The sequence below is a fragment of the Crocodylus porosus genome, unplaced genomic scaffold, assembly GCF_001723895.1.
Source record: "Crocodylus porosus isolate Cpor-Errol unplaced genomic scaffold, CroPor_comp1, whole genome shotgun sequence".
In the NCBI taxonomy this organism is placed as follows: domain Eukaryota; kingdom Metazoa; phylum Chordata; order Crocodylia; family Crocodylidae; genus Crocodylus; species Crocodylus porosus.
Window position 1 is genome coordinate 62,859,987 of NW_017728909.1, and position 12,348 is coordinate 62,872,334.

The 12,348-nt window shown below is 39.1% G+C and overlaps 1 protein-coding gene across 3 annotated transcripts in view; it reads right to left on the reverse strand.

Moving 5' to 3' along the window:
* Positions 1–314: 314 nt before the first annotated feature.
* Positions 315–12,348, reverse strand: part of MCTP1 (multiple C2 and transmembrane domain containing 1) — a 339,066-nt gene continuing 327,032 nt past the window's right edge. For all 3 annotated transcript variants that reach the window (XM_019532386.1, XM_019532387.1, XM_019532385.1), the window contains 3 exons: positions 9,647–9,756; positions 4,348–4,445; positions 315–3,200 (listed from right to left, as the gene is read on the reverse strand). In XM_019532386.1, coding sequence (XP_019387931.1) covers positions 3,129–3,200; positions 4,348–4,445; positions 9,647–9,756 — 280 coding nt within the window. In that variant the 3' untranslated portion in view covers positions 315–3,128. The remainder of the gene's footprint in view (positions 3,201–4,347; positions 4,446–9,646; positions 9,757–12,348) is intronic.

The window sequence follows — 12,348 nt, forward strand, 5'->3', positions numbered from 1 at the left end:
ACAGGTTAAGAAGAAATGGGAGGGAGCTGCTTTTATTGACAGCCGGTGAAACTATTGCTACTTCAGGGCTTAACAGGGTTATCTTAGATTTTTCACTGATTTGTTAAATGGCAGTAAAGATAAATTTTTATTGACTATCATTTGGTACACTACTGTTTCATTAGGGAGGTGGGTATATTTCTTCCTATTCATGATGTCACTTTGTATCTCATTTTGCCTGGTTGCTTGTAGTCCTCTGAACTCTTTCATTAACCACCTGAAGTTACAGTAAACCACAGGAGTTAAAATTAACATTAATGCTATCGCTCATTGGGCCTTTTAAAATTAAACCATTTATATTTCACTAATATTTGAACTCAAGGATAACAAAACTTTCTGCAGTATAAGTAAAGGTGAAAAAAAATATTCAAAACATTATCTGCACTATGGCAGCACCTTTCACTAAAGCCATAATACCATTGTGAGAACCATTTCTTTTCTTTGCAAAGTGAAACTGAGGAATAACCAGCCCAAGTAATGTTCATATTTTGAGTTAGTCGTGGATTTATGAATAAAACCCAGAGTCCTTCTGATTAAGGCTCCTGGCAGATGTTACACTTAAGGCTTGATTAATTTGTTAATAGCAACTTAAATAGTAACCTGGCCACATGTTCAGGCAATTAATAGTGAGACAAAATGGGAAACCAGCCACAAAATTATTCAACAAAATGTGCCCCATATATTTTGGCTGGCTTCCATCATGCCTTAAATTGAACATGTGGCAGAGACAGAATGGGCTCATAACCAAATCACTGACATTTTGGTGAAGAAATTGTTTTCTTACTGGTGCAGATAACCCTGTGAAGGTGCATTTAAGGCAATGGTGTTGCTTTAATGCATTCTGCATGTAGTGAGACTGTAAATAGTGAAGGCATCAAATAATTTAAATAATTTTATTAACCGGTAGATTCCCCACTCCACCAGAATTCCTCCTCTTAATTTTGATCCTGAAAAATACCACTCAATACTGAAAAATTAAGTTTTCGTTCAGCGTCAGTTGATATGTCTTTCACCATATAATACATAGGAACATGTGGGTGTAGGATAACAAAGAAAAATGCTGCCAAATACCTAAAATACTGATATACATAAAAGTGCCTATGTTTAATGCAGGAAATGGACATATGTTAGACGCTATCACTGAAATAAACAGATGAAAATTGAGTACAGCTAAACAAACATGAAGTTTCACACAGAATGATGGACAATAGCAAAAGAATGCAAGGCTTGCAGTACATCTGAGGAAGTCTGTAGACATTGTCGGTGCAGAACAATTTTTTACATTATCAAATTGAAAGTTATTGCAAACAAAAGTCTTATCAATAAAGGTCGTTAGTAAGGTTGACATTGTTAATGGTGTATTGTTCTTCAGCAATGAATGATGACAGGATAGATATGTATGCCTTTTAAATAGATCACTATAACATGATGATCTATTTGGAGCATATTTAGGTCAGAGCCTTTCTACAGAAAGGTAATATGATTGGCATTCTTTCAAGAGCTTTGTACAAACAGAAACAATCAAAATAGTTCTCCTATAAGAAACATTAATTAGCAACATATCTTTAACATAAAAATAATTTCAAAATAGTTCTAAAGAGCAATGCAGCTAAAGAATAATTCTTTAGACATTAATATATACATTCAACTCCCCGCATATTCCTCCTAAATATCTTTTATCAAAATGTATTGTTACAGTATTGCAATACAAACTTTCTCAGTAATTGCAACAAAAAGCCAGATGTTTCACGGGGTAGGCATGGATTGGCTGAGTTATTGAGGGTGTAGTCCTTCTGTTTTCACTTGGACCAAATTCCCTCTGACATCACAAGGAGATTTAAGTAGCAGACATACAATGAGGCCCTTAGTAATGTACTCTCAACTTGCTATATGGAGAGCCAGGTGTATAACTCTCCATGCAGAGATGTGAGACTATGTCCCAAAGTATTCATTATCCAACAACTATTTAAAATTTTTTAAATAGAAACCATTTTTCTATATGTTTCATTGAATTTACATGCAATGCAATAGGGCGCAGCTGTATCAGAAGGACCAATTATATAATTAACTAAAGAAATAAACTGGAATATCACTTTTACCACACTGCATTTTTACACTATATTTCACATGGGTAACACATAATGAAATATGCCATAAAGCATTTAAAATATGACCTTGCAATTAAAAAGCAAAAACATTTTCTGTAAGTTTGGTATTAAAATTTGTATATGCACAAATGGTGTTCATAATCTGACACCTGAAGCAAGATGGATTTAGTGTGATGATATTTTTTTTTAGTGAATGAAGTACTGAGGTCAGGTGCAAACTAGTTAGTACAAATTAAGATTAGTGGTACATATAAAAAGTTACATATGCAATTACAAACCTGGCAGTATTTTTAGAGAGATGTATGTATTTTAAAATCTTATGATGGAATGATAAAAGTGGCAGGTAATTTCTTCAGTGAATGGAGTCCCAGAAAGGGATTCACACTTGGTATACACTTCATGAGCTTACAAGCAGTCCTAGTCAGCATGAATACGTTGTACAAGATGTTAACATTGGGATCTAAAGTTCAGGATTTCTGATAAAACTGAAGTGCAGTAGGTTCCATTGCACTGTATTTCTCTTGAAATGTATAAACATAGAAAAAGCGTAATGGAGACTTACAGAATACAAATATTAATGCTCACAAATAAAACTTCACTTGCCTTTTTTGAATCAGATTTAAATTTACATTTTTGCAGATTTAATCAGCGTGACTTGAATATTTATTTATATGTGCCTTCTCCTACATTACAAAATATCTGCCACTTCTTATTTTACATTAATTCGTGTAATGGGTTATGTTTTTTATAAGGCTTTTGCACAAGCATAAGCCATACTTTAAACCTTCATCAAATTTGTCTCTACAATGGTAAGTAAGTATAGTTTCAATGGTAAATACCTTTATGCAATATTTACAAATTCTCTCCATTGGATAAAAAGGCAAAATAAAAAGCTTAAAGAAAGGAAGTGCTGCTTAGGCTTTGGGCTTTTCCTTTTATCTTCCCCCAGCAGATGCTAGTCCTCTTGGAACATGAAGCTGGTTAGCCAGGATTGTTTTTCTTCCTCTTACTCGGGCTGTGACTGGGATCATGTTTCAGTTCTTGGTATTGCACCTGTTTAAACACAATATTCAGAGAGAAACTGGTCAGGTGGCAACTCACTAGCAAAAGAATGAGAGAGTTTTATTTTTTTCCTAGGGAGAAAAAGTGCTGTCTCCATGCACACAGTGTGGGATCTGCAGCTGGGATACAAAAACAATGGAATGATAGATCTGGAGTAAGGAGGAAAAACAGCATAAGGAATATCCTGCCAGGAAATAAAACAGTGAACTGATGTAAATGTTAGTGAAGAACACTCTCTCCCCTCTCCAAGATCTTACATTGAAAATAAGCAATATCCACTTTAAAGAAATGGATACAAAATTCCTTCAAATCTGCTTCTTGAGTTTGTTTGCTTTTTTTAATGCATTCTCAAACTTAAACTTAGCTCACCATGGAAGGGACTAGATTCAGATCTAGTGTATATAACTCGTACTCACACCAGGGCTGAATTAAACCAGCACCTGAAAATACTTGAAAACATAATCAGCTTCTCAATACAACTACTGATTTATGCTCTAACTTGCCTTTATACTTAAGAGTTCATATCAAAGATCCTGTACCACAATATAAGCACATCTAACACTCATTTTCTTTTAAAAAAAATAGTGACTTCACCGCAATTCTCAAATAAAACAAAAATTCTCACCTTAGAAAAACAGGTGGCAGTATCTTAAATTTTACAGTGCTACCACAAGATACCGGGCAAAATAGCCTGCCACTGGCTCTGCATTACTGCATTTCCTTTCATTATCTGGCATTCCTATTTCCTCCCTTCAGGTGCTGATGGCCTCAGGCAGCAGCACTTCCTACAAAAAAACCCAGCAGTACAATACTCCAATGATATTCACCTAATCCCTGGAGGTTGGTTAATACACACTCCGTCACCCACTGCCATCTCCCAAACATTCTTCTTTTTTACTGCTTGCCCCTGAGGATCCTCAAAGGCACAACCATGGCAATAACTAACTCCTCAACCAGAAAAGTACAGCAAACTTGCTTAAGTTTAACTGGATTTTACCCCCTTATTTGAGTTTTAATTTATTTGACCCAGAGAATGCAAAGTCCAAACACAATTTAAAAATCAACACACAATAATATAGGATTAATAGTGTTTTATATTAAAATGACAACTAGATGAGAATGAAAAAAATATACACACCACTTGTACATCTGAAGGGACTCTGGCAAGGAAGTCAAGTAGCTCATTGTTATCAATTGCATATGGACTTCGAAGTTTCTTTGTAAATTTATTGATGCCTGGAAAAGTGACAGTTCAAATGTTATTAAGGTCTCTGGTGTATTCAGTGTGATACTGTTATTAAAAAACACATTTCTGGCAAACTTTTGACAGAGATTTTAAGACCCATTTCATAGGCTGATATTTAGCATCAACTTAATGAGCTGTAAACTCAGTCTCTAAAAGTGCTCGTGTTGTTTTTTCTCTAGCCCCTTTATTTTTATTTTGCAGTGACAGCCATTAAGTTTTACATTTACCTTATGGCACCTTACAATAAATTAAGGTAATAATCTTTACTCCTCTACTTCAAAATCCTCAGATAATATTATCGTATTCAAGCTCTTTTTACAGATTTTTTTAAATACATCTTGCCTTGGTAACATTTTTGGGGAGACGAATTGATCATTATTCCACAAAAGAAAAGTTGTTTTGGTTTATTCTAATTGGTAATCAAAGATCAGAAGTACCAAGCACATGATAACAAGAATAAGTTACAAAAGAATTTTTAATTATACCTGCTATTACATTATTAGACTGTGTTTCAGAATCTCTCCATAAGATTTCCCTAATAGAACATACCATATTTACTCTAATACAAGATAAGATTTTTCTCTCCAATCAGCATGCTTCCCCCCTCCCCCTGTCTTGCACTCGCATACAAGAAAACCATTTTAAATTCAATGGCTATCATTAAACTGATGGCCAAAAGCAGCCTGTGCTCAGGAATGAAAATCAACTATGAAACTGATTAAATGCAGACAATGCTGAGCATGACTATAAAAAAAAATAGTTTCCTGTGGGCAAACATTAGAATTTACAAGGATAGATTAGTGCAGCCCATCTGAATAATACAGATGACAGTGCCCATTAAGTGCACTCCTCACCGCCAACTCTTCTTGAAGTCATGGTGAGCCACTACATTGTATACATTTTTTATCCCTCTTTACTTCCACAGCTGAGCTGTGCAGTTCTATCCTATTTTTAATGAGTCCTGTTTCTTCACCAGCCTTAAATGCCTGGTAAACATCAACAAACAGGGCTCCAAACAGTTCACCCAGAATCCCTCCATCGCCCCCACCTCCCGTCAGTCTGTCACATATTATTAGTGTGGCCTCACCCTCCATGAGGTGAAGTCAGATCAGGTTGCCCTGCACCTTATCTGCATATTTTTGGAGCATCCCAAAAATACTGGTCCCAATTTTAAGTCAGGGCTAATTAGCACAATTTCAATGTTATTGTTTTCAAATTTTCTCCTCATTTTAATGTGACCAAGGAAAGTAGGGCCTAACAGTAAGGAGAGAGAGAAGGGACTGCTAGGGGGAAAAGATTAAGGGGAAAAGAGAGCAAGGGGGAACCTGACCCCCAAATTTATTTTCCCTGCTGCATTAGTGGGAGAGGAACAAATTCCAGGCAAATCTCCAATCATTAGATTCTATACTTGGAACAAATCTTCCATATATTGAATCTAATTATTAGGAGGTCATCTTATAATCAGGGTCATCTTCTATTTGAATAAATAATGTAAGTTTGTAGCCTATAGGAACAATATAACTGACCTAAGGCCCAAAGGGGCATACAACAACCAGATCTACTACTACCCAAAGCAAGCAAAGATCAAATCTCAAAACATACAGGGACTGCCCTGTGGGTTGTGGCCAGATGATATGGGAGATGAGATGATTTGGTGCATCTTCCAAGGAGATTTTGCTGGTAGGTCTCCTATATAACCTTGGACAGAACATGACGCTTCAACCACTTGACAAAATGTATAGATGGCAGGCATTGGTAACACCACTTGCCAACTGATCAAGTGATTCAGCCATCTTACAGAACTCTCCTATGTGCATGCAATGAGAGGAGGAAGTTGTGCTTAGGTTGATGATTCCTGCATTCTTTTAAATTTTAGCTCTTAGTACAATGTCATTAAACAGAATATCTGAAGCTCAGATGTATCCATTTCAGGGGATCCAACCCAGCTCCATGTTACTGACAAACTGAATGCCTCTCTCATACTTTCTCATACTGTGGTTAATGGGCGGGTACTGGCATGGTGTCAGCTTGCCTTTGATGCCATGAGAAGAATTTGGATGCTTGTAAAAGTAGCTGTAAATGAAGGTGAAAAAAACCTAGGTTCCTCCTGTTGGCTTTATTCCCTGATAGAAGGAAGAGACGGTCACTCTCCATGATTGGAGGCAGAATACAGCAAGAACCATCAATGGGACATAAGGCAATTGGGGGGACATATGGTGGGAAGGAGGGAACCAGGAACTATATAAAAACAAGTGCCAAACTAGGGGACTGTGCAGCAGGCAAACAGAAGTAATGATGTGGTAAGAATAAAACAGATTAAGGGGAGAGGAAGTGCAGAGTAAAAGCAAAGGGTCCAATTAATCCTTGTCAAGAGAGTTTAAGATGCTTCATATAAAACAGGTCAAATACATCAATATTTTCTTAACATTACTATTCCATAGAGGTAACTGTATTAGCTGCAGGGATGTTGCCTAATTGCTCTGGTCCACACTGAACAAGTTTGAAATTCCTTAAGTTTATGCAGAGAAAAAGAGGCTGGAGAAAAAACAAAGAGTCCCTTGGGATGGGGAGTCTGAGACAGAACCTTGGTGGGTGTGCAGAAGAAAGATAGACCCATGCAAGTGTCATCTTCACAACATGGAGGAGTTTTCCTAAGGAAAAAAGCTGCCTCCCAACAGAGAAGCTTGGGAGAATGCATTCCAAAGCAGCCCACACAGTGCTTTCTTAGAGGTGACCATCCATCATATCCCTAAAAGCCAAATAGAAATGAGTATTTGTCTTTAAATAAAAGAGAAGTGAATGAGATGAGCAGGTGAATCTGCACTAGCGAGGCTAGAAACAACAAATAGAAAAGTAACGTATTTGGAGGTATCCATTTCAGGAACAGGCTTCTGGCTTTAATGAGCTCATCAAGGATATTTAGGTGTTGCTCTGCTTAGCACAGCAACACCTAACCTAAGAGCGGTCTGGTGCCAGCTAAAATTCTTAGCCCTGAGCTAATACATAGAAAGAGTTAGGTACTTCAAGAAATGGTCTTCAGAAGCCAGCTCAACAAGGAGCTCCTTAATCTAGCCAACAGTGAAATTGCAGAGGAAAGGGCAGGGCTGACCCATCTCCTATGGTTTGTATCTAGAACCAGGTTTGCCAGTGCCATAGCAGGGGGCAGGGGATGAGTGGGGTGACCACCCTGGTTGCCAAAGTGAAGGGGCACCAACAGGAGCTGTCCAGCTGGGGGCGGGCCACAGGATGAAGTTGTGAATGGCTCATTTGTCATTAAGCAGAATGACAACCATTTTATTTTACCACTGTACGTGGCGAATGAGTATTCACTCTCTTTCTTTTGAACCCTTTAACAAACAAAGTGCTGGTATGCATGCTATGCATATAAGGTGCAACTCCATTTTCTTAACAGCATATTTGGGGGGAAGGGGCACAGGGATGGGGGAAGAGCGGCTCCGGGCACTCCCAGGCAAGCATGGGGGGGCATGTGCCCCCTAGATCTGTGCGTGGGATGAAGGCAGGCTACCACTGTGGGCTTTGCCCCGGGCACCAAACTTCATTGCTACTACACTGAGGTTCTCTGATTCAGTAGCATATATTTTCTTTTACCAACTGTGTAAAACTGGAAACATACCAATTCCAACTCAACCAATAGCTTAATGGTGAGAGCAATCCTCTGGGATTTAGGAGGTTCTAATCCTTGATTTAGATCCTTGATCTAATCAAGTTCTAATCCTTGATTTGGGCAGGGTGTCTCTCTCTCTCCCTCTCACACTGGAGCTGTTCCACTATACAGAAGAACCTGGGTCATTTGTATCTGGGTGGTTCACAACCAGTTCAATTCTCAGTCGGTTGATGAATTAAGGAAAAGCTGCTCAACTGTTTCCTGTGGTTTTTACTTCAAAGGGCACTGCTTCTCCCATTGCTAAAGCACAGCGGCAGTCCTGTGCAGCAAAACACAGAAGCAGAGCCTTTTGAAGTAAAAGCCACAGCAAAAAGCCAGTGCACTGCTGTGGTCTACCTTCTCCCTGTTTGCTATGGCTATAACTTCCAGTTAGTCTGCAAACCCTCATCCTCCCAGGGGATTAGGAGACTAACCAGCAGAGAATCTGAGTTCTACTATGTAAATGGGTTCTACTGATTTAGCCAGTGGCACTTATTGGTTTCATGATCTACAAGGAATATGAATTCCAGTCTTATCTGAAGGCATTAGGCAACAGCTGAATGGTAGTTTTGAGAATAGCAGAGGTGCCAGAAGGTTTGACTTGGGTTCTTAAGTTTCTTTTAAGATTTTCCCATTGCATTTTAAGTGAATAGTTTAAACTTAAATAACCAAATGTCTATTGCCAAATCTGCACTGGGGATCTTCAGGTAAAATATCTGAAGTCAAGTTAATGCTACAATATGTTGTTCCTAGAATTTGAGGGAAAACTGAGTTTTCCAAGGCATGATTTATTTTTATTTAATGGGTTGGGGGGTTTTTTGGAAACAAAAGCTTGCTGCTCCACATGTAAATGAGCCAATTTTCTTTACGTTGGGTGTGTACCTACAGAATGGAGGTATTGCTGATACAGAGGAGGGTTTTTGTTAAAAATGTATGGTTAAAACATAAAGCAATTTTTAGAACTGGTATGCAGTACATTAGCTTTCCTAAAACTGTATAAAAAATGGAAACAAGCCATTGAGGGTCAGCTCTGTCCCCAAAAGAAACCTACCTACTTTTTGTTAATTAGCCATGGGTAAAATACCACATGTGCTTTTCTGTTAGCCTAAAGGTGACCTTCTAAACAGCTTTTTGGCACTGTGTTTACATACATTTCCACAAGATAAAGTGCTGCAGTAAAAAAACATAGTGTCCTAAATGCACTATATAGATTGAAATGCCTCTGTTTGTGTATAAGTGGTGAAAATAAATCAGAATAATATCTAGACAAAGCTACACTTTGATATATGAAGAATCCTCACAGCTACATGTTTATAGTATGATGAAGTCTACAATGCCAGACAAGAAAAATGCTTTTTGCAGGTGGGCCTAAATCTTTACACAGTTGTGATTTTTAACTAACCTGTCTGTTTCCATCATGGAGTAGCTTCATGACCATAAATACAGAAAACTACTGACAGTGTAACTCATCCCTTAAAAAACAGTTTGTTCTAAGTGGCACAGACAGTTAAAAAAGGCTTTACTTACCCCAGACAAGGACAATGTATCTCAGTGGAATGAAATACAGGATGACTGTGAACACACAGAGGGCAACAATTGCCAGCCAGCTTAAGAATGGGACAGTCCAGTTGAATGTACTAAACAAAAAATTAACACAAGTCAGAAGTCTAATTGCCTTACCAAACTTACAAAAGAACAGGCAGACTACAGCTCTGCAAACAGAAGAGTCAGTCTTCATTAGTGAGAGAGAACTGAAATTGTGTATGAATAAATGGGTGCAGAATAGGTGGAAGATCTCAGATCTGTATTCACACCACAAGGAAATGAAAGTGAGCCTTAGCTTCTTCATCCCATGTGAAAAAATCTCTCCCAACTCACTTAACTGGGGCCCTGCATGCCAGTGAGAGTCTACTGTTGTCATGGGGTGGGGAATTCCAATACCTTCCCCTATTTTACCTCCAGAAAAAATTGTTAATTTCCTTTCTTCCAAGTTTACTCACAAAGACAACTCATATCCCTGTCTTTAGTTCATTTGCTCAAACAAGGCCCAAGTGAGTGTCCTTTCCCCCCACCTCCATTATTAACAGCTGGAATATTGCACAGTGCTGGTTAGGTCTTCTAATATAATTTTCCTCTGGCACTCTGAAACACAGACAAGGAGTTAACTGTGGATCTGAGTGGCTTCCTTGTCTCTGTTTCATATGTAGTAATACTCTCAAGTCAGTGGTCATTCAGTCACAGTGGGGTCAGGACTAACTAAAACTATGCAGGTGTTATGCATACTTGTGCAAAGTGGGCAACCCTTCTACCATGCAGGAAAGCAATCTTTCAGAAAGGCAGGTTTGATAGGTAATAGGTATGAAAGGGTAGGAGACAGAAGAGGAGGTATAATATGGGGAGAAATGGACAGAAAACCAGTACTGAGGATTGGGGCAGCAAAGAGAAAAGGAGAGCGCTAAAAAAGAAAGGTGAGAAAGGGACAGGGAGGAGGCACAAGAAAAAAATAATTATAGGAGGGAAAAGCAAAGCTGCAACAAAATGGGAAGCATTCCTTGGGAGACAAAGGAGGAAGAAGAAGGCCTAGACATAGTATTATTACAATAATGTAACTTACGTTGATTTTGAACACCAATGCAAATCACAGCAGGGTCCAGAGTGGCTAGATGACCAGCTCTCCCAGAGTAGCTGCACACCCAGGTACGCATTGCTTTAGTATTTCATCACCTCATTTCCTGGACCAAATGCTTACCTTGAGATAAGCTGCGAACAGATGGCAACTACACTAGCATCATTTCCCCAAATAGATTTTTGTTCCCTCTCCTTTTTAGGGTAATTCCCTACCAGACTGGGTAATGTTAGCTCAGTGGAGGGGTTTATGCCATCTGCCTACTCATTTTTTCAGGGCTGTATAGGCTGATTATGAGTGTAAATGTTTCATCTATCTAGGCACAGAAGGACTGAGGTTTCAAAGAAGCTTCAGGTAAATTGGTTTTACATCAAGCTTTAAGATTAAGAGCCTCACTTTGAGCTTCAAATTCCTGAGTGGAATAAAGATCAACTGGGGAGCCACTTTGCAGAGTCTGTGATATGGGAGAAGAGGAGGATTATGCATAAAGTCTTGAAGCAGTCGTGGTGTGGATTCCAATCCTCAGCTTGTAAAAGAGAGAAATGGCAACGGGCCAGGTTAAATAATCCCAGGGGATCTTTGGTTAAGTGGGATGGCTATATAAAAGCACCACCACTCCAAAGATTTCACATGGCATTTATCTTCCCATAAAGACAGTATGTTTTTGGCTCAAAACAGCTTGATGGTATCTTTAAATTATATTGACTGCATACCCCGATCATTGTGGCTAAATTATTCTGGCTTCCCTGGTTAAATAATTACTGCTGTCTGAGTTGCTAGCCATATTTTTCATAATGAGCTCTGGCTTCTTGTTTTGTCTTCTTTCTCCCCTGGCAATTTTGACATGTCTCCAGAGTGAACATTATGTTAGTGTCACTTGGTGTAGGATCAGTCCCTTTCTCCTCAGGGGACACCTGCTCTTTTCCCTTCTTCTGCATGCATTTGGGGTGAACAGAAGGTTGAGGGTCTGCTCATGTTCCTGTGACTCGGCTTGGTGCTATGGATCACAGACACCTCATGTGTGGGAACACTGGCTCCTCACTTAGCAAACCTCCTTATGTGCTGTGTTAGCACTGTATTCAGTACAAATTCCCTATAACATTTTTAGGAGCAAATTACAAAGATTTATAAGAAGTGTTATTAATCTCACTTTGTTTAGCAAATGATGTTGCTCTCTTTTCTTATACAATGGAACACAAATCTAATTCCAAAATGCAAGCTGAAAAATATGATCAAGATGATTCCCTTGAACAGCCTTAATTAAAAAGAGGCTAGTTGCGAGAGTCTGCCCAATATAAAGTACCAAACCTGCTTCTACTCTTGTGTGTATGCTCGGTTTTGAGGTTGCAAAATGCACCATTTTTCACAAGTACCCCCACGGGAAGACTTCCCAGACTTCCCTTGTGTCGCGGGGCACTCCCGTGCCCCGCTCCTAAGGAGATGCCCCAGGAAGGGGAGAGGTGTAACAGGGCACCAGGGTGCCTGCTACTAGCAGGAGGAATAGGGCTGCTGAAGCACCCTGGAGCAACACAGATGGGGGTTGCTAGGGCAACCAGGCAGGTCATGTGGCCAGGAGGGGGCAGGGCCAGGCCCTTATAAACAG